The sequence below is a fragment of the Cupressus sempervirens genome, chromosome 9 (genome assembly GCF_028749045.1).
Source record: "Cupressus sempervirens isolate cs-2001-9-10 chromosome 9, ASM2874904v1, whole genome shotgun sequence".
Taxonomy (NCBI): Eukaryota; Viridiplantae; Streptophyta; class Pinopsida; order Cupressales; family Cupressaceae; genus Cupressus; species Cupressus sempervirens.
Window position 1 is genome coordinate 160,521,089 of NC_143126.1, and position 22,485 is coordinate 160,543,573.

General features: G+C 34.8%; 1 protein-coding gene across 1 annotated transcript in view; it reads right to left on the minus strand.

The window, feature by feature from the left end:
- Positions 1-22,485, minus strand: part of LOC149538002 (uncharacterized) — a 162,535-nt gene that overhangs the window by 23,881 nt on the left and 116,169 nt on the right. The window contains exons 14-17 of the mRNA XM_089799394.1: positions 21,727-21,770; positions 21,574-21,631; positions 21,363-21,458; positions 21,142-21,219 (exon numbers count right to left, since the gene is read on the minus strand). Of these exons, the coding sequence (XP_089655520.1) occupies positions 21,142-21,219; positions 21,363-21,458; positions 21,574-21,631; positions 21,727-21,770 (276 nt within the window). The remainder of the gene's footprint in view (positions 1-21,141; positions 21,220-21,362; positions 21,459-21,573; positions 21,632-21,726; positions 21,771-22,485) is intronic.

A 22,485-nucleotide genomic window follows, 5' to 3' on the forward strand; every position in this document is an offset into this window, starting at 1 on the left:
CTTCTACCGTGAGTTAGACACAGATGAGTGGACACAAATCATATTGACTAGGACACATGATGGAAAATTATGGATGCGTTACCTATAGGTGAGAAATTGGTCAAGAAGAAAGTTGAAAGTTATACTAAAGCAGTGTATAATGAAAAGGCTATGGTAATGAGCACCATCAAGCAAGATGATGTGAGATTTTTGAGTAGAATTATTGCCTATTCTGTTTGTGCAAGTTCAACGATTGATGAACTTTTAGCAGGATTCATCTATGCAGCATATAAGATATGTGCAGAAAAAAAGCAAGTGAATCTTAGTGAAATATTGAGAATGCAACTCTTAGAAAACCTAGAAAAGATCAAGAAAACAAAGAATGTTGTGTTTAGATTCCGGTCATTGATCAATCACATATTCTTTCATGTACTTAAAATATTTCCTTATCTATCAATCATAGACATAATGAGTAGTGATAGATGCACAATGGAGAAGATTACAGAAGTATGCAGAAGGCATCCTATAGATAAGATATTAGATACTAGCAACTTGATAATGAGAACATTTCAGAATGAAAAGAAACAAAGATTTAGAATTGCACCTGCAATTGTGGACAGATTTAAGGATGACATTTGTATTTTGGTTGATACAAATGATACCTATATTCAAGCAGTGGAACCTCGGGAAACATTTCTTGATCCCTTGGGTTATGAATTAAATGATGATATAGCAGTTGGTTATATCGATTTGTTGTTGAATTCAAATAGAGACAAAGCAGAATACAGATTTGGTACATGTGATGAGATCACACAGTCAGCTTATTAGGCATATGTGGAGAAGGCATCACACAAGAAAGTAGAGTCTATAATGAAGAATGCACTATCAAAGACCGAAATGACAAAGAGTGAATCTGAGGCTGTAAGACAAATGATGAAGCAAGGAATAATGAACATTCAACCTTTGTCAATATTTGTTGTAGAGACATCTTCGGAATAGAGCATTCCATATGCAGCAGTATCAAATGTTCAGCCTAGTGAACCAAAAAGAGAATCTGAAAGATTGGTGGAAGCAGTAACTACTAAGACCAAGAGGGTCAAATAAGCCACCGGACCAGGAAAAAGACAGAAAACATTGTTGACAATTCATTGCAGTGATGAAGAAGTAGAGGAACAAGAAACCAAGCAAGTAGAGAAAGTGACACCAGAAAAGAAATCAGCAAGCAAAGCTCAGCAACCTTGGAAGACAAAGATAGAGAAGATCAACACCACCATCGCTAATGAAGGTAACTTTTTTCAGATGAACAAGTTTTATGATTTGTATAACAATTTTGAAAAGGATCAGATTGATATATCTACTATCAGATATATCATAACAAACAATCTAAAATTGAAGGATCTTGAGAGCATAATTAACCAAAAAGGTTTATGAGAGACTCATTCAGAAGAAAGCTCCTGCAAGGGAAGAAGATCTAGAACTTCGGAATTCTATGCTTAGAACTATTTGCAAGACTAATGATGAACAAGAAATTAAAAGATTGTTGAATAACCTCACAGCATACTTAAGGAATAAATTGAGAACATTTCTATTCATGGTTGGTGAAAAGGATAAACTAAGAAGTGAGACTGCTGCTGCTATAAGTCAGATGTTGACAGAGTCAAAGGCAGCATCTCCTCCAACACCTAGAACCTCAAAAGTTTTAGTGAGCGGTGACACTAAGCAAATTTGATCAAATCAATGTTACCATTAACATTGATGATACCAATCCATTTGGTGGTTCTGAAACTAATAAACCAAAGACTGAGGATATTGAGGACAAATTGAGACAGACTGAAGAAGAGAAAAGGCTACTTGAAGAAGAAAATAGAGGAATCCAAGCAGAAATTTCTTGAGGAAGAAAACAAAAGAAAGGATGAAGAAGAAAAGAGGAAATTTGCAGAAGAAGAGATGAGGAAGAAAACAGAGGAAGATGAGAAGAAGAAATTGGAAGAGAAGAGAGTAAAGGAAAGAGAGGAAAGAGAAAAGAAAGAAGAAGAAGAGAGAAGAACAAAAAAAGCAGCTAAGAAACAAAGGGAGGATGATATTAAACCATCTAGTTCATCCACTCCGCTTTCTCTTGCCAGTTTAGCTAGTGATGATGATGATCAAACAGATATGATCTCATCCCTAACAAAGCTTATTAAGAAGAACAGGAAAGTGAAGAGTTTACAAAGAACCTTAATGGAAGTTACTGACATACTGCACAATAACTTGGCAATACAGCACACTGAATTAGATCTTGAACAGAGGGCACAAGCAGTGCTGAAATCATTTGATAAAGAGTTTACCAATATATTGAATGTTGCAAAGGCAAAGGCACAAATTTCCCATGATGCTAACTTGTTTAGCACCATCTATCAAAACATCAAGAATGATTTGATTAATCTTGATACTTGTATAAAGGAACTTTAGAAATGCCAACAAGATGGGAAAACTCTGTATATCAAGTGTACCTTATCATACAAACTAACTAAAGACATTGATAGTCAGATAGAAGGAAAGATGAGTGAGCTAGAGGCTTTATCCAGCCAGATCCAACATCCATCTTGCAAGGTAGATGATTTTGAAGGACAAGTGACCAGTATTCACAGTGACATCAGGAAACTGGAACTTGGGAAGGAACAAATTTTGAAGAGGATATCTGATTTCAAAGAATCTATTGCTCTAAAATTGTCTTTTGTTCAGAAGCAGTTAGAGGAATGTGTCAAGGCCAAGGACACATAATCTAACTTCCTGTATTTAGATCTTAATGCAGTTGAGATTGCATCATATGCTTTATGTGCAATTCTCACCTCAACTGAGTCCACCAAGGAGACATGGACTAAGTGTATGGATAGTCTGAAGGCAAACTTTGATAATTGCATGAAGATCATATCAGCATAAGAAAGAACAGCATTTTTCAACAATTTTTTGGACAGATTTATGACGTTTTGACCTTTGTCATTGATGTCAAAGGGGGAGAGGGGGAGCATATGTAAAGTTGGACAAATTGTAATAGATGTAATGTAAGGTGTTATTTATTTTTGTTGTGTTAAGTTTTATCACTTAGCCAATTTTTCCTATTTTGTTGCCATCAATGCCGAAGGGGGAGATTGTTGACAATTCGCTAATAGTGATATGTAATTGTTGTCATTTATGGCAACACATGATGTACATGATTATAGGAAACCTCGAAAATAAAGATACTTAGTGTTTGGCAATCAGAAAATTGTCTAAGTATAGAATTTGATTTATAGCAATATATTATTTTGTTTATAACTTGTTGCTAACGTCATATTATGACTAGCGAAGTTAGATGGAGATAGTATACATGTTGTTGATGACATGTATAACCTTGGAATTAGAAGTGCATGTTTGGACAGTGGGCTCATCTTGCAACTACTGTACTACAACTCCTAACAGGGTTGGAATCTCCTAACAGGGACTCCTTATACTGAATTTGCTCATTGACTCCTAACAGGGTCCATCCTCTAACAAGGAACTTATATGTCACTATATTATTTAGTGGGTATCATCCCCACCGGGGTTTTCCCTTGGCCAAGGTTTCCCAAGTTAACAAAATATGGTATTATGAGTTATCTCTGTGCATTGTTACTGTTACTATTCAGCATTACTTTATTGCTTCGTTACGCATGGTCTAAAGTAAGAAATAATATCCAGTTGGCGACTAAAGTTTGTAGAGTATTGTTTCACTCCCCCCCCCCACCCCTCAATAATCCCTATTTCTAACAGAGCAATCACAAATTTAGTAAATGGATTAATTATCCTCTCCCCTATGAACTTCGTCAAGGTTTGAAGTAATATGGGCAGCATTCGAAGTCAAGGAACCCTCGGCTAGGTCTTATTTCTGTCCAGCTTGAGGATAAATCCTTGAGACATGCATATCTCTGCCATAGTCATTTGAAGATAAGGAGTGATGCAAGCTAGATGACAAGGCAAATCCTCAGTGGAGAGCAGATTCCACCTCTCCACAAGGATCATCATCCTCTCAATCACCAAATTTCTGCTTCAGCCACCTTGGCAAATCAATCAAACACTTATTATCGGCAACTATTTTCCGATTTACAGGGAAGGCTTAAGGTTTTCGCAATCACTAAAGGTTGGTCATAATGCTCAGAATTTAATATAAAACATTTTAGTTTCTTAACGAAAAGGCCAAAGTTAGCCTGTCTAGGACGTGCCTCCTCACATTTCACCACTTACATAAACAGATACTTAAAATCAGTTAAACACCAGATCAAAAATATGTTTCCCTCTGCAATAGACCATAGAATTACTTCCTAGAGGCAGCAAAGTACTTAGAAGGGTGGCAGATTGGAGTTGGTGGCATATTTCTTCTCTGTGGAAGAAGCAAATCAGCCTTACTAGGCAACGATCTGGTCTCAAGTGAAGATAACTATTTGTCTCATATTAATAAATTGACACAACAGCAGCAATCTCAGCATTTCTTTATCTGAAAGGTATTTGTAAGGAAGTTAAATCTGAGTTTAAAACTATGCACAACTCAAATTTCCAGATTTAGTCTTGTATACAAGGCAGATCAGAATTGTCTGGCATTAAGATTGAGAGTGCAATATGTCCGAGTCTAAATTTAGAATTAAATGAATTGGGCTGAGAATTCAATTTGGGGATTTGCTAATAATAATGTTTTAATGAAATACAATGGGTGAATTAATCTTATTGCTATGAAATGAATTTTAGAGCCCTTTTTCAATTAGAGAAAATAGTAAGTTCTATTCAAAGTCAAGCAATGAGATTTTCCCCAAGACAAAGTGGACAAACTATAGAATTCAAATTATACGTAGATCATCAATTTCCAATTCAAGTAATTTCCTTGGCTTGACAATCAAAGTTTACACTCCAAAGTCTAATAGAGGATTTGCAATGGCAGTGACAACCATAACTGTAACAACCAGAGTCAGTTATAGCTTCACCAACCACCAGATTTCTTAACAGTTCAGATTATTGACATTCCATCAAACACCTGGCAAGCAAACTCTTATACTGCCATGAAAGTCCAGGCTGACTCTATAGTCTATACTGAAGAAATGCAAAGATGTTTTTTTGGATTTCTTTGTTTTTAATGTGTTTATTGAGATATGTATAAACATTAAAATGAAGTACTGAAGATGTAATGAAATTCGACAAATGAAACTGACACTGATTATCCAAATACAATATGAGTTCGAATGAGACCTGATAAATGTGAAACATTTTCACAATAGCAGCAGGCAGTCAATGGTTTGCATAAACGCAGCATCAGAAACCAGTAATACTAACACATTTGATCCCACAAAATGCAGATTGTCCCGCTCAGATAATCAACCATGCTTGCAGCAACATAGACACCTGATTAGCAGATACACTGGCATTGAAAATTCGGATTAAAGATACTTGGAAATTAATAAACCACTGTTGCCACAAATGCAGATAATTCCAATGCTGAAATAGATCAATCTAGGTGCCCAACAGTTGTCACTGAAATACAATAGAGTATTTCTCAATAGCAGCTGTCAATAACATCAACTTCAGCAACGATGATGGTTTCCTCGGATGCAGATCGCCCAAAGGCAAGAACAATCTCTGTATTTGCAGAAGAGATAACATACAATTTTTCCAACCAGCAGCACTGCAAAATAAAGAACATTCACCAGTCCAAAATTCCCAGCTAGCAAATCGATTCTCCCAGTCACAGGAAATACAGTAAGGCAGATACAACAAATATTCAAAATATCACCAAATCACTATACCTCAGTAGTGACTTGGATGCACCAGCTAAAACTCAAACCACTAGATCAAACCCTTATACCTCTGTCACAAAACAACCTACACAGGCGACAAATATGCAGCACCAATAACAGGCCCTGTGCTTGTATCTTAACCAACCAGTCTGCACATCCCAGGCTGGAAATAGAGGTGCCGTCAGCAGTGGTAGGAAGGCTGCAACAGCACGCCAATGGAAATGTAAAATACTGTCCAGAACATCAGTATTTCAGACGCCCAAATCAGAACTCCAAGGCCACCTAAATGCCAATAGATATGAACGCTCAGATTAAGAGAACTCCGGGCTGCAAACCCTCAATTTTTGCAGAGAAATGCAACACCATCAGAGGTTAGCCTTTCTGTCAATATTAACTACTCAGAGAATAAAGTTACCCAGTCTTCTACAAAGAAATGGCAGCCCTCAGAACCACAGTATGAGCTGTAGCAATATTACCAAATGAAACTGCAATAATGGTTGCTCCCAAATTCAGATTAGAACTAATCATCAAAACTGTCAGCACAAAACTTCTTCCAAAGCAACAGTAGCACAGAAATGGAAGACTCGAATTCAAACTAGAACCAATCTCACAACTGAATCTACAATACTTCACCTGTAGATTACATACTCAAACCCTTATACCTCAGCAAGGCAATTGAATTCACAAATAAGAAAAGCAACAAAAGCAAGATAGACAATTGGATGCCAATTCTCATAATGTGAGCCATATTTATAATTTTAATTGTGCAGGTTAGCTTCAACTACACACCTTTCACTTAAAAGCAATTTTGCTTTAAACTTAGGCACATAATATAATTTATTAATTTCCTTTGCCTTCCAAAAACGACCTTTTCAACCATATCATGATATCCTGACACACAAGGCCATTGTTTCTTGTGCCCAAGATTTAAAACTTTTCAACCCGGTCCCAATGAGCTGTGACACTAAGGTGGCCAATGTACAATACCAGCAAATATAGCAACCTCAGCATAATTAGCTGAGTTATAATAATAATTCACTTGTCTTGCAAACATGACAGAAGAAGCATCGAAATCGAAGTTTGACAACAAAGGAGTGATCCTAATGAAGAAATATGGTTAATGAATCTAACAGGGTGCCTTATTAAAATCAGATGCTCTCTCCAAGATTCTTGAAGCCCAAACCATATGCAAGAAATAAAACTTTGAGAGCATCACTCAACTCCTCTAACTCAACTGAGGTAATTAGAACCATCTGTTGACTTACTAAAAATAATAAGTCCCTCAAAGCAGATCCAAACTCACTATAGGCCATTAGAAAGCCTAATAACTCCACACCTAAGACCCTCAAATCCCACTATCAACTCACAAACATTGTGATGACAAATTGACCAAGCCAACAATAGGAACTTGCTAAAACTGAGGACATTAAATAACTGGAGTTAAGGCTAACAGCATAAAGAAGAGACAAGCTTGAATGATGAAAGACACCTAAGACATGGCACCAAAATCCATTTTCACCACAAAGCATAAGAAGATTGGAGATATCACCCTTGGATCCCTCAACATGATTCAAGTAAGGCAAAGAATGACTAAAGAGTCGAATTGAAGATGATAGTAGAGAATGGGATAGAACATGCAATTGACTTCCCTCCTACTATGCAACCGATCAAATTAGTCCTTGAGTGTGCAAAGAACTACAAGGCTCAAAAGAAGGCAATAGAATGTGGAAAAGCAAAGAAGCCTATAATTGCATTATCAATGAAGGCTATCAAGATGGCTTTCAACATACCATCTCACGAAGGAGAAGTCTTTATCACCACGGGACAGGTCTTGAAGTACTACAATGATCAAGTGGATGCATGTGTGAAGAGAATAAATGAAGAATTGATGGTGGTGCCATGGAGTCATTACTCCAAAATTTTGAAGCTAAACAAGATAATTATATCAGACTTCAAGATGGATATTGGAGATCTCAATGTGATATTGAACATGTTGATGGTAGAGCCACAAGGAGGCACATTGAAGCCTTGGATGTTCTACTTCATTCACACAAGATCTTATCTAGCGGGGTGATATTTGCATGGGCCAGATTATCAGCATCAATATTATCATCAGCTAAGAACAATAAAGGACACCAAAGCATTTTACATGACATTATATCTTGTCTACATGTTGGCTAGGCTGTTTAAGTTCCTAAGATTGAAAACATTGGGAAAATGTGCAACTGAAAAGGGAGATTACTTAGTGCATGAATGATATCCATAGCTACACCTCCACAATCACAATGACTTCAAAATTTTCAATGATGCATTTGCCATGAAGATTATGTGGCAATCCCAAGGGAACCCACATGTAAGACTTACCAAAATACAAAGTTCATACCTTTGAATACTTGGAAATACAATTTGCCCAAGGAAGCTACCAAGGTATCCACTAAACAAGAATTCTAAAGGTAAACATAAACCAAGCGTTAAGTTCAACTTCACGAATTGAGACTCGTCCATCACAGATGGCAACTCAAGGGAATTGGATTACTGTGAGTTAGAACAAATCTTGACCTGAAGAGGAAGATCAAGAGATCATATGGAAATCAATGACTATTGAGCTAATGCAAATGATGACTTGAAGGTTAAAAAGACGACATGCTCAAGATTAACAATGGATGAGATCAGAATGTAAAAATGGAAGGGGATCGTAATTCCTAACCAGCTAGAGGATGATGGTTGTTGAACTTCCAAAGATCACTGCAAATGTAGTTGCATTCTCATATGGTATATGCTTTTCGAATGGCAGCAATCTCTCTAATATAGGATGAAGTATGGATAGACATGTCTCTTCACGGGACATGTCTATTCATTAGAATGTAATTAATATAATGACAAATAAATATCTCATATATATATATATATATATATATATTTGCACTATTTTTTATCCAACTAAAGCTACTAATCATTAACACTTCCTCTTAGCTAGGAAGGATAAACAAGATTCATATACAATATGAATAACATATCACCTCAACATAAAAAATGGTTTATGGAATGTCAACTCATTTGACTTCCCAATTTATTGAATGTCAACTCATTTGGCAAATGTCAACACATTTGGCATTTGAAAGTCAACTCATTTGACTTTGAATATATTGAATGTCAACACATTTGGCAAATGTCAACACATTTGACATTTGAAAGTCAACTCATTTGACTTTGAATATCAACTCATTTAATATTTGAATATCGACTCATTCAACATTTTATGTCAACTCATTTGACATTTGAATGTCAACTCATTTGATATTCACTAGGTGCCTTTGAGTAATGACCTCCTGAATGTTTGCAAGATATTTCACCAAGAACTATGTGCAATGGCCCCCTGAATATCAATTTGCATACCATTCACCATGTACTCAAAGTTTTTATAAGGTATGTGCACTCACATCCTCATAATGAATACCATATAAACTTTCACCATGCAAAGTATCATCTTGTTAGAAATAGATAATACTGAGAGCGAGGGATGAATCAGTATTCTACAAACTTTTGCCCACAACTGAATATTATTAATTACGTTATAACTTGCATATGAAATTAAACCAACAATGTTGAACAGTAAATATAACCATACACAAAGAGAACTCATAACACCATTATTTGTTAACTAGGGAAACCCTGGCCAAGGGAAAACCCCAGTGGGGATGATAACCACTAGATAATTCACTAAACAAAAGAATCTAGTTAAGAATATAAAGCTTGTTTGGAGTCTATGAAGTACATATAGTGTCTCGAGTCCTTGTTAAAGGACTAGGCCCTGTTAAAAGCCTCAACCCTGTTAGGAGTTGCTTCAACCCTATTAGGAGTTGGTAGATCAAATACAATATATGCAAGAAGAGCCCACTGCCCGAACATGCAATAAGCAATAAAGTTCTTCATAGGTATAGGTATACATACAATACTTTCTCACTGTTGAAACTCGCACTTTCTCTGATCATACATCAAATCTTGCATCACATAAGGCTTGCATATCTTTCAAGCTATCCGTACAATAGTTTGCATGTCGTACATCTTACACATATTCTTCACACTATTTGCGCAAGATAAGATCCTTACTTAGATCTCGAAAATTAACAAATCTCTTCTCAGTCGGCCTTCATGTCCTCATGCGCTTGAAATAATATAAAATAACTTATGGATTAGTATCCACAGTGTGCTCATCATGATTAAGTAATTATTTTGTCACCAAAATAAATTCCTTAAGCCGTATAATCCTATTATCTGATATGCTCTGTTATGCTCTGTTAAATATCTCAACTGGTATTTTGATTGTAACTTGCACTTTATTGTCCGTACACATCTACGCACTGACTTACATCATCATGACATTGTCATAAAGCTATCCTCAATTGCGCATGAGCTAACTCGAAGCGTGTTGTCTGTACACATCACATTTGTCTCTATACTGCTGCAAACTATCTAACACTTAGACAATTTTCTATCTGTAAATACATAAATGAAATGTTGAATACATAATGCCATAAATGACAACTCTCTAGACATCTAACCAACCACATTGCCAACACATCTATCATGATCTGCATAGATATCGTAAGATATCCATCATAATAGATTAAGTTATTGAAAGATCGTGACCTTTCAATAACTTCTACAAATACAAGTTATAATCATTTGGAAGTCGTCACTTCCTCATGATATACACAGGTAGGCCCATATAGTTTAGAGGAATATTTAGGAATCACAATCCTCTTGATTGCTACAATTTATTGATTACTGGAGAATCCATCTTCAACATGGTCTACTCCCTCTTAATCAATACGTCTAAGATCACCAAAGGTTGATTGAATCATAACCTTTATCTGCTCCCTCTCTTTCAAAGTTGTCTCTAATGAAATGTCACTCCCTCTTTTTCTTGCAAGAACATTCTCAAAGGAAAAGATCAAGCCAAATAGCTCTTACAATATACATTGAAAATATAAACAAAATAGAGACTAATATAATACTTAGATATAAGATTTTTCCAATAAAATGTAGATAATTATAAACTAATGTCATTCCCTCTTACTTATATTGAAAATAATCCTCATTATTCCAATATAGATAGATATCTAGTTTATATATATACATTGAACATATAAATATATACATTCAATAAGTATATATCTTAATATTTTCATCATAATATTATCACATATATATATTTTAATGTGACCAATTTATTAAAGCTTTATATATATATATATATATATATATATATATATATATATATATATATATATATATATATATATATATATATATATATATATATATATATATATATATATATATATATATATATATATATATATATATATATAAAACCTTTTCATAAAGTAAAACTACTTTCAAATAATAATTTTGCATACCTACTTTAACCTTGTACAATGTGGGCTTAGACTATATCCCTTAGAAGTTGGTTGACTATTATATGAAAACAATCGATACTTGTTCAAGTTGATCCTTACTTCCTTCTAATTCCTTCTTACATACGAAAGTGAGTGCGAGCTAGGATATTATTAATATTCCTTGATGGGTCCACCTTCTACGTAGCCACATAGAGACTGTGCGGATTCATCTTTTGTGTGGCCACCAATGAACTGTGCCCAGTCTTTTTAATCTTCCTAACGCACCCTTCTCAACAACCTCTATGCAAAGTTAGTATGGTTGCATGCGATCCACGCTATGCATCACTTTGAACACGTGCAGTTTGCTCGAATGCGAAGAGTAGTGAGAAGACCCCATCGCTAGCCCACCAAACAATGTAACTAGAACATGGAAGGAGAGTCTATGGAGAATTAAAGCCTATAGGAGTTGAGAGACATTGAAGGAGGGAGATGGCAAATTCCTCATATGATTCTAGACCAAATAGGCATCGATCTCCACTAAGATATGGGCACATCTGCCAAGAGCTCCATTATCTCATCTAATCTTCCCAATCTTGTCACTTTCTGACTAGGGTTGCAAGTCCTGTCGAAATCGTTTCAAGTCAGGTTAACACCAAAGAAATATTCAAGCCGTAAATAGGACGTATTGACAATATTCATGCCAAATATTTATGTGACCAAGATTTCTTCTATTGTGTATCAGCAAGCATTCATTGTTTAATTATACTACAATCACTGATCCTACCACTAATACAATAGAAATTACAGTCACACCCCTACGTAGGAAATTCATAATATCTATATCGACTTCATTCCAAATAAGGATTAAGGAATCAATGACATTCATGACATCGTCTGCAAATGCATTTTATTTATCTATATTACTCTTCATTTCCTGAAATCTCACAAGTTTGTGTTTCTCATCAAATGTTTACTTAAGGTTGTCCAAAAATTATAAGTTCAATCATTTTCTCTCTTTTTCTACATTTGCAGTTTGGCTCTGATACCATGTTAAACTTCTAGAGATGACTACAAATGTAGTTGCATTGTCATATGGTATATGTTTTCCAAATGACAGCCACCTGTTTAATATACAATGAAGTATGAATAGACATGTCTCTTCACGGGACATGTCTATTAATTTGCCAAATAAATATCTCATATATTATATCTCACTTATATATATATATATATATTGCACGAAATTTTATCTGATTAAAGCTACCAATCATTCAATGGTAATGTCACCAAAAGGGACTTCGAGACCAATACAAATCATGAGTTGGAACTAATTGATTGGAAGGATGAGAGGGATATTAGTCTTGAGACTTTGATGATTCCATTTTCCCTCTACAATCAACAATGGTTGGACCAAAAGATGAACAAATTTAGTAAGAAGGGTACAAATGGAGGAGGTTGAAGAAATTAAAGAGGAAGAGTCCTCTGGGAAGCCTTAAGCAACAAGTGGGTAGCAAGGTGAACCTAGGAAGTAAAGAAAAACACTAAAAAGGCTCCACAAACAAGGAATCTAGTGAAGAAGGAAATCAAGATTGAAGAATCACAAGCAAAGAGGCAAGGAAGTATATCAAGAGATCTCTTTTGAATCAGTGTAACAATAGTTGCTCTTTTGGGTATTCGCCATTGAGTGCCTCTAAGGTAAAAGGAATGCTTTCCCACAAAATGACAACAAAGATGGCTGATATTAGGGATTCCCCTTAGGATGGACCAATTCCACCTCCTAATGAAGGGCCAGGAAAAGATGTTGTAGTCTTCCTAGACAAGAGCTAAAGAAGAGAAGAACCTAATCCAAAATCAAGAGTGAAAAACACATGATTTGTTATGGGGTCTGATGCAAGGTGAGCAAGATCTTGTTGAACCTAGACCAATTAAGAACTTTGAAGATCTTATACAACAAGTGGAAGAGAGTTGGCTTGTAAGAGGGGTGGTTAAGGTGATTAGATATGATTCAAGGATTCGCAAAGTAATCAAAATGAAAGATAATATCCAAATCCAAGATTATGAGATAGTTTAGAATGAGTCAGGAGCTACTATAAAGGAGATAGAATATGAGGGAGCTCAGGATGATATTAGGCCCACACAAAAGATAGATCACATGAATTCACCACTACTCGCCCATGAGAGGGGAAATACTGATAATATAGAAGGTTCACAAACTTCACTTCAAGAGACTTGAACTTGTATAGAGGAGGTGGTACATAACGGATTGACATTTCCCCCTAGATTTGTGGAACAATTACCTCATATTTGACCTAGCCCAAGGCATTCATATCAATTCATTGCAGAAAGTTAATTCTTTCCTGACTATTTGGTTGGTTGTCACTTTTAGCAAATTTTTCTAGTGGTCAATTTTAAGATCATTGAATCTCATTAGTCGATAGGGTGGAAACACTCATTAGGGATTTTAGGATTTAATCTGGTCCATTGATTCTAATTTAATCTTGGTCATCCATTGAATTTGAGCCTCTTATATAAAGATTGCTCCTCTCATTGGTCAAGAGATTTATCGAAGAATTGTTGCTAAGATAATGCCAAATTCGCTCTACTTATCATTGTTGTGTTTTGCATGGTGATAGTTGTGATCAAGTTTGAATTATTGCACAGTTATCTTCATCCTTTCTTAGGACAAATTTCATTTCATGTTGCTTTTCATTTCAAAGTTGTTGAGATAAGATAGAATAAAATTTGCTAGTTTAGTTGAATGAAAGTAATTGTGGATGCTTGCTTGACTTGAACAAATCTGAGCCGCTAGCCTTTGATTGTAAGTGTGCCTTATATGGTTAGCTAATGCAAACACTTAATTTCAAATGCTATTCAATCTTTAGTATGCATCCATCTAATGGGATTGACGAGGAGATATCAATGTGAAAACCATTTGTGTATTCCTTAAAGCTTGCACTAGGTGGGAATAGTCGTTGATTAAGTTGCATCTAGCAGAGTTCAAGTCATTCATCATTCCTTTTATTCCTAGTTAGAAGTAGAAGTAAAACTTTAAATTTAAGTTAAAGTGTAAGTTTGAAGACCATTATACATTTTTTTGCACATTGTAAAGCCAAACCTTTAGAAGTGCAAGAGTTGACATCCATTGAATGAACAATGTAAATACCTAAGTGATTGCCAGCAAATCACATTATTTCATTGAGCGAGTATCCACACTTAATGGAACAATAAAATCATCATGACCTTACTTTGCAATCTTAGCATGAGAGGTGACCTTATTCAAGAGAGGAATGATTGTTTAATGTTTCACTCCAAAACATTGAGTTTTGATTCTACATGTTGTAGCGGAATATAACTCACATCAACAAGACCCATTTCTAGAAGTATTTTCTCGGATGCATTTGTTTGTCTTAGTATAAGGCTCCTATTGACCTAAATTTAACATTAAACACAATGAACAGATTTAGTGTGATTTGTTTTTCCTTCAATTAATTTGTTGCCACTTTCAAGGAAGAAAAAATGATCGAGAAATGAAGAGAAAATTAAGGAGAAATGAACAAAACTTGAGCATATAAATACACAATGAAATTTTGTATTCAGGAGGTAGTAAATGATGAGCAAGGGAGAGCCGAGAATCTGAAAGAAAGGAACAAATATTAGAAATCGCATAATCAAGGATGAAGGTCCCATTTGAAGGATGTCCAAGTCCACAATCTTAACATATCAATCCACTTACTCAATGGAAAATGTAAAGAAATAGTAACAATCAACACATTAGAATGATAGAACAAACCAGTACATTAACAACTTCAAATCTAGAATTCAAAGTCTTAGGAAAGACTACGATGCAAAATGTCTCGATGCAAGCCAATACCTTAAATGAAATAAAGGATTTAAAGTTACAATTTGAGTTGCCAACATAGTTACACCAGCCTGGGGGAGAGGAGATGGCAAAATGAGGGATCAAGTTTCCAGGTAGGGAGGGTAGAGGGACCTTAATTTCTGGATGGTGGGGGGACGACGGCAAGGGAAGGGTGGTGTATACTATATTATATACACGTGGTACTTAAAATTCTAGTTATGAAATATGTATAACAATATAAGAGATAAAGATGTGAAATGTAAAATAGTAAATTAGAACTACTAATTACTTAATCATTGCATTGAACATTGAACATCAAACATTGAACAATAAAACCTATGAACATCAAGCATACACGTGCAAAGTAATGATACAAAACTACTTAAATAGATTGCTAAACTTGTTTCTTTTTTTTTTTTTTAAATGAAAAAGCTCGAAAATATTCATCAAAATCTCAAAGAAAAATCATCAAGGGACTCAACAATAGAATCAAATGCTTGTCTTAGATGCTTAAAACTACTTTGTGGAAGCTATCTCTTGCTCTACGAACTATCCTTTTTGACAACAATCCTCTTGCCTTCAAAATGCCAAAATGGAGACCAAATGAGAAGAGAGAAGTTGCAAACAAAATGACATGAACAATGGTTGAATGGTCCCTTTTAGGGTCGTTTTAGGGTTTAGAAGCAAAAAAGAGAATAAAAGAATCATACTTGCACTTGTCAAATTCATTGTAAGTAGCAAATATTGACTTTTTGGCCACTTTTTGTCGTCTAGGAGTGCGGAGACTTTTGGAAGCACCTAAATGATTGTGGGTGTTGTTCGGATGCAACCTCTAGGCATCCAAAAATACGTGGATTTTTTCCAAAGGCATCCACGCTCCTCTGGATGCTTGGAGGCCACATCTAGACGGCACCCACAAGGCTTTCGACTTCAAATCGACATCTAGATGCATTCGCTTTTGCTACCAAAGGCAGGAAGCTTACAGTAGTAAGGTAGTAATATGGTTCATCGTGTTTGTCTATTGTAATGTCAATCCTTTGTAATGTCCCCAGTAATAGGGTTAGCTTGGGACAAGTAATACCTACAAAATAAATGTGAGAATCAAACAATAACAAGTGTAATTATAGTATTCTACCCTCTATCCTAACCCCAACCTTAAAGACCTCTGTAGATTATAGTATTTTACCCTCTATTGCACCTTTTATCTTCAAAACATGTGCATATTCGTCCTTATCCTTATTTTTCTTAAATGTTCGTGGATCTTGTTTGAGTATTTCAAACTGCAATCCTCACTATCTAGGCCGTCATCATCTCCTTCTATCTCACACTTTCATTTGCCTTTTAGTGATCTACAATTTCCAGCTTTGTGTCCATATTGATTACATGTATAACAGTAACCTGCAAAGCTTCCTTCTGATGACATGTTGTTAGATCTTGATCTGCACTCTTTTGTCTAATGTCCAAACTTATTGCAAATGTAACAGTATCCATTAAAAGGTGTACCTCTCAAAATGTTGACCAATCTACTTCTACAAACATTTGATGTACGACCAAGCTTACCACAATTGTAACATATTGGTTTTGTAGGTTTCTTACCTTGTATATTGACAGATTCCTTAGGTTTTAGTAGTGGATCCCTTGCTACCGATTTGGATGATACACTGATTTCAAATTTGTTGTTACCAATATAACCAAGACCAGTTGTATCTCCAAATTTTCTTGACTATTCAGTTGTTCATCAACTTTTTGCATGCTTAATCAACCTTAGTCTCTCATTAACTTCCTTTTTGACTTGTAGATCGCTTTTCAAATTCTCATTTTCTTTTCTCAAATTTTTGTTCTCGATAAGTATCTTCCCGTTTTTTAATTGGTTCCATTTGGATATTTATTCAATGTGATGTTTTCTTATTGTAGCCTGAGAATGATGTCATCTCTATCTTTGATCATTTTTCCCAAATTTCTCTTATTGATTTGAAGGCTTTCTTTGGCTTCCTCGAAGGTCTTCATTATTTCAAGTATTTTAATCATCCTTAGAGTTTGACTTTCAAGTTCTTTTTGAGTTTCATTTAGGTTTTCTTCCAGATTTGTATTCTTTTTCATCAGATCTACAACTGCTCCATCAACTTCATCAAAATTTATACTCTTTTTCTATATTTCTTCAAAATTATCCAGACTTGTTTGCAATCTTTCTGATAGTTCTTTCCTTTTTGCGAATGATATTCTTAGCTTCTTCTTCAGATCATCAATTTGTGCAAGGCCATCATCCAAGGCTTCTTCCATTTACTGTTCTTTCCAATTCCTCTTCATATTCCAAGATCTTCTCTCAAGCTATCAAACTTCCCCTTTAGAGAACTTTGCTCTAATACCAATTGTTGATTGGAAAGGTTAGGTACTAAGAGGGAGGGTGAATCAGTACCAACAGACTTTTGATGATCAAAACTTCTAATCATAAACATATAGTTTCATTCCAAGTTCACCAATAGTGTTGCCTATATTACCGATATGTTGTAACTAAAACATAAAGTAAATAATAATAACTCATTAAATAATTCACACAACCATATCATAGATTTTTGGCCTTACAAAAAACCTTGGTTAGAGGGAAAAACCATGGTGGGGATGGTACCCACAACTCTTGACTGCAACTAAAAGAGTTTGTCGGCTAGGGCTTACAAAGTGTCACCTTTTGAGTGACTTCATCCAATAAAGAGTGCCTGATACACTGTTAAATACATCTAAAGTCTTTTTAGGACTACTCTGTTAAGAGATTTAATCCTACCTATACAACATTCACCCTATTAAAGGCTTAACATAAAGTTCATGCAACAAACTCAATAGTCCTGATAGAGACTACCTTGTTAAGGGATTTAAAATAACTTATAGAAACTTGTTAGGATTCCTTACAAGATAGTTGACATGATTGAGCTTTCATCCAAAGCTCATCAAATCCCTTATGCTCCTGATCTCTATCTGCCATCTACTCTGTCTTCCCATTTTACTTAGTTGCTTGATTAGTTCTACATAACTACTCATGAAAATTTCCTCTCATATCTTGATTTGCTTCTTAATCTTTTTTATCCTTTGATTTCTTACTTGTTCGTTAATTCGTGCAATCCAGACCTTAGATCTTAGGGTTCCTCGATCTCAATCTTTCCATAAACCATTTCCTCTTTGTCCTGTTGTTGGCTGCTATATATTGCTTCCTTTATCCAATAGTTGTCGACTTTCAATAGCTAACCTCCTTATTTCGATAACTCTACCTTCTTTCCAATAACACCTCTATTTGGCGATGGTATAGAATTATTTGCCTTATAGGCTCCTTTGCTATTTGACATCAAGAAAAAGACTTTACTAATTGCCAACAAACTTTGAATATACAACATACGTTATATGCATACCTTTATGATACCTTTGCCACCTTTTTGAGCTGCCTTTCTTCTCATGTTAAATATATGCCAAGATGTATGGGATCATATCTATTTTCTAAACCTTATTATATTTCCTCCTTGTGAAACAATTCCTCTTTTTTCCTTATTCAATGGTAATCTATAAATATTCTTTTATTTGTCATCTATGTCCTTCTAAAAAGTCACAACCCTTCATAATCACAATCCTTTCAAAAAGTCACAACCGTTCATTATCACATTCTTTTTAAAAAATCACAACACTTCATAATAACAATATTTTCGAAGAGTCACAACCATTCACTATTACAACCATTTCGAAGAGTCAAATCCTTCCATCATAGAAACCATTTGAAAAAGTCACTACCTTATTTTCTTCTCATTTCTTACCCCTTCCATTAATCCTTCTATTACTCCTATCTTCTCCTCTTCTTCCTTCCCTCTTTGAAATGAACACTCCCTTTTATATCTTGATTTAAAGGAGTCACATCTTTTGACTTCTCACTATAATTAGTCAATTTATATTATTCTATATTATATTATTTGTTAACCCTTTTATTTTGTATTTTTTATTATTTATTAAATCCTATTTAAAAAGGTAACATACTTTCTACAATATCCTCTCTTATAATTATTTTTATTTATTCATTCATTCATTCATTATTATTTTATTTTCATTTAATTGTTTACAATCTTATAATAAATATTATTTTATTAATAATAGATTATATACATTTAATTATTATATCTTATTTTTATATTTTTATATTAAAATGACTTCATTATCATTATTTATTTAATAATATTATATTATCTAATTATTATTAAAAATTTATCTTAAAATGGGGACATGACACCATTTAACCCATTTTAGATCTAACAAAAGTGGCACTTCATCAAATACCCAAGTACAAGGGGACAAATTATCTGCAAGTGAATTTAGATCATCCTTAAAAATCCCACTTCTGCAATGTGCATGTGGAATGCCAATTGGAAGGGCTTTAGGTATTGAAACACCAAATTGATTGGCTCCCAAATTATCCGATACTTTCTACCTGCGAAGTAGAACTTTGGTCTGAAGAAGATTTCGTGCTCTACAGCATGGATTATAGTTGCGCCTTATAATTGTACCATTGTTCTAAAAAATAAAGTTGAACTGCTATTTATCGGCATACTTTGTCTACCATGAGATTGTTTTGCATTTCTGTATTCATTAGTTTATATTCAGATCCAATAAGAGTTTCATGCCCATTAAGCAATTCCAAATTTAAAGGAAGAAAACAATTGCATTTAAAAGAATGCATGCACACCAAATTCAAGTGACAGATATTGAGTTCGTGTAAGCTCATGGTAACATGGCACTTCAGGAGTAGTGGATGTTTGTGGTGGTGAAGGTTACCCACCACCTAATTGCCCAATTGAGATTATCTCAGCCCGACAGACCTGTTGTTTTAAAAAGAACGGTTCACCACTTAGCGTAGTGGTTAAGCAATGATGGTGGTGGTGTGCCCACCAACATTAAAACCCCACTGGGCCATTGGAAACATGACCTTGTGTCTTAGATGATCCAATCTGCTCACAACTATGAACGTCAGCTTTGTTAAAAGGGGATGAGGTGCCCCTTTTGTACCCTCGCTGGTTCATAGCTCCGGGTCAAAAACATTTCACATGGAGCCGATGGGTATATCATGCCAGCATCACCGGTCATATTAAAAAGTTTACCAGACACTTATATAAAAGAAAAATCATGTTAAACACTATAGCATTGAGTAACAAAATTAGGTTAAATGCATATAGTATATATGTGCATGAACAAGTATGCTAGATCAACAAACATTATCAAAACCTGTAAATTATATTATAAAAGTACTCCTCAGAATAAAGAAAACTTTAGAGTAGATTTCTTGTATCAGAAAATACTGTATTTCCACATTAACAGTTCGTTATGTAGCATATCATCATGATAATTTGAATAAAGATGAGATCTGGACTCGACTGTTTCATGGAGATCCATTATCCACAAGCCTAGTGCAGTCCTCGGCCCTATCAAGAAAGCATTTAATGCATATTGCAGAATATTAAATGTATTTCTTACTATTGATCTGTTTAATATTTTTTCAATTTACCAATAGAAAAAATATATGTACTTTCACAATTTGCAAGACCTGTATACTGAAAGTTAGACAGAGGATTCCATATTAATCTTAATACAAGTTCTAAACAAAGAGCTCCAATAGGCAATTCTATTAATCTTTCTATAAAATATTTCACAAAAAGTGTATTCCAATATGTTGATCCAAATGTTGGTTTTCTACATAATAACCTCCTGAGCCTGTCATTTAAACTTCACAATTATCATATCACGTCCATTAAATTTTGACAAAACTCATGACAAAAGCAACAGAAAAAATGAAATTCTTATTGGATTTTCTTAATATATTGCTATGTACTCTTTAAGAAACACTCAAGCATAAATGTTGAATTTCCAGGGAAAGATATTGTTGATCGCCACAAATATGAATATCAAACATATCATCCTTAAATTCATAGCTCAAGATGCAAAACAACTGAGATGTGTAAGATTCTCACAGAAGCAAATTTTGAATAAAGTTGAATATTACAAAAATAAAATCTCTAAAGAAAATGGGAAGATTAAATACCAAATGTGTTTACGACTGGACTGCTAGAATACAGAGCAGGTTATAATATGCCTGTACCTTTCTTGAAAATTTTGCAGAACCTCCCACATCCGAAGTCCATGATGTTGCTGGAGTCAACCATGATTCTGGCTCATCCTGTATGTTAAACCAAACAAAGATGAATGGAACATAAAGCATGTAAAGTGCTATTTCCTAGGTCACGGTGACAGAAATGAATGAAGCTAAAATAAAATCACCCTAACCCAAGTCTAAATGTGACTCATCACTTTAAAGATCACCTCAGCACAACTTTTATCAGGCTCCATAGACATCCTTCTTGGAGTCGAGCGCTCAGCCTCCATCTGCTTAGTTCTTCCCTGAAGTGTAGCCCTGTCCTGCAATTACAGCTCAGCGAATTCTTGTTGAAAATGCTAGTATCAAAACTAGGAAAGTGAAATAATTTCATTTAAGCATAATATATACGTCATAAATAAATATTTTAATATGTACCTCCACTTGTGTGGAAAGAACTGACTCCCTGTCAGCATCCATATGGCCCATGACTCTCCTAAAAACATGGTTAAAAATCATGTTAAAGCCATAAAATGCCTAAATTAACTAATGAAAAAGACATTTATTTTGGATGCAAAATGAAGTCACTACCTTGAGTTTTCACTCTTAGCAAGATGTCTTGACATTATAGAAGCCTGTAATATTAGTACATGTTAGTGAAGCACACATGGAGAAATAAAATTTGGTTTTGCAAAGCAATTTCTCCTAAAAGAATACAATGGAAAAATATAAAAAACATGTAGTGGAGTTTCTACCAAAGTCTTATTGTACTAGAAGAATAATACTATATACATATTAGGTCATGATTTTCACAATTATAATAAAACCAAAGAAACCAAACTCGTCGCGAGTCACACGATTTGGCGGGTCAATCCACCCTCGTCAAGTCAAATTGACCCGACTCGGACTCAGCGAGTCAGGTGGCATGAATCACCTGACTCGTGTGACCCGTGGGTCACCTCTTGACCCAGCAAGTCCGACCAACCTAACCTAGCCGCAACTAGGAAAAAGTTGTCCGGCCAAAAACATTGGATTTTTTATTTTTATTTTTATTTTTTTATGTTTCCATTTCATATAAACCTAAAAGGGTTTCCATAACATTCTTATGTGACAACTAGAAAGAAAGAGAAATAGGGAGCCATTGTTTTGTAAGCAGCTGAACAGAAGAGGAGAACAGCTTGCACAAAGCACATTCAAGCAGCAGTATATTTGCATTAAGATCTTCAAGTAGTTTATAGGAGCTCTTGTCTATTACAAAGTAATTGGTAAACACTTAGCAATGTAGTTTATCTATTAGACCAACAGATAAAACACTTAGCAATTGGTAAACACTATTGGTAAAGTAGTTTA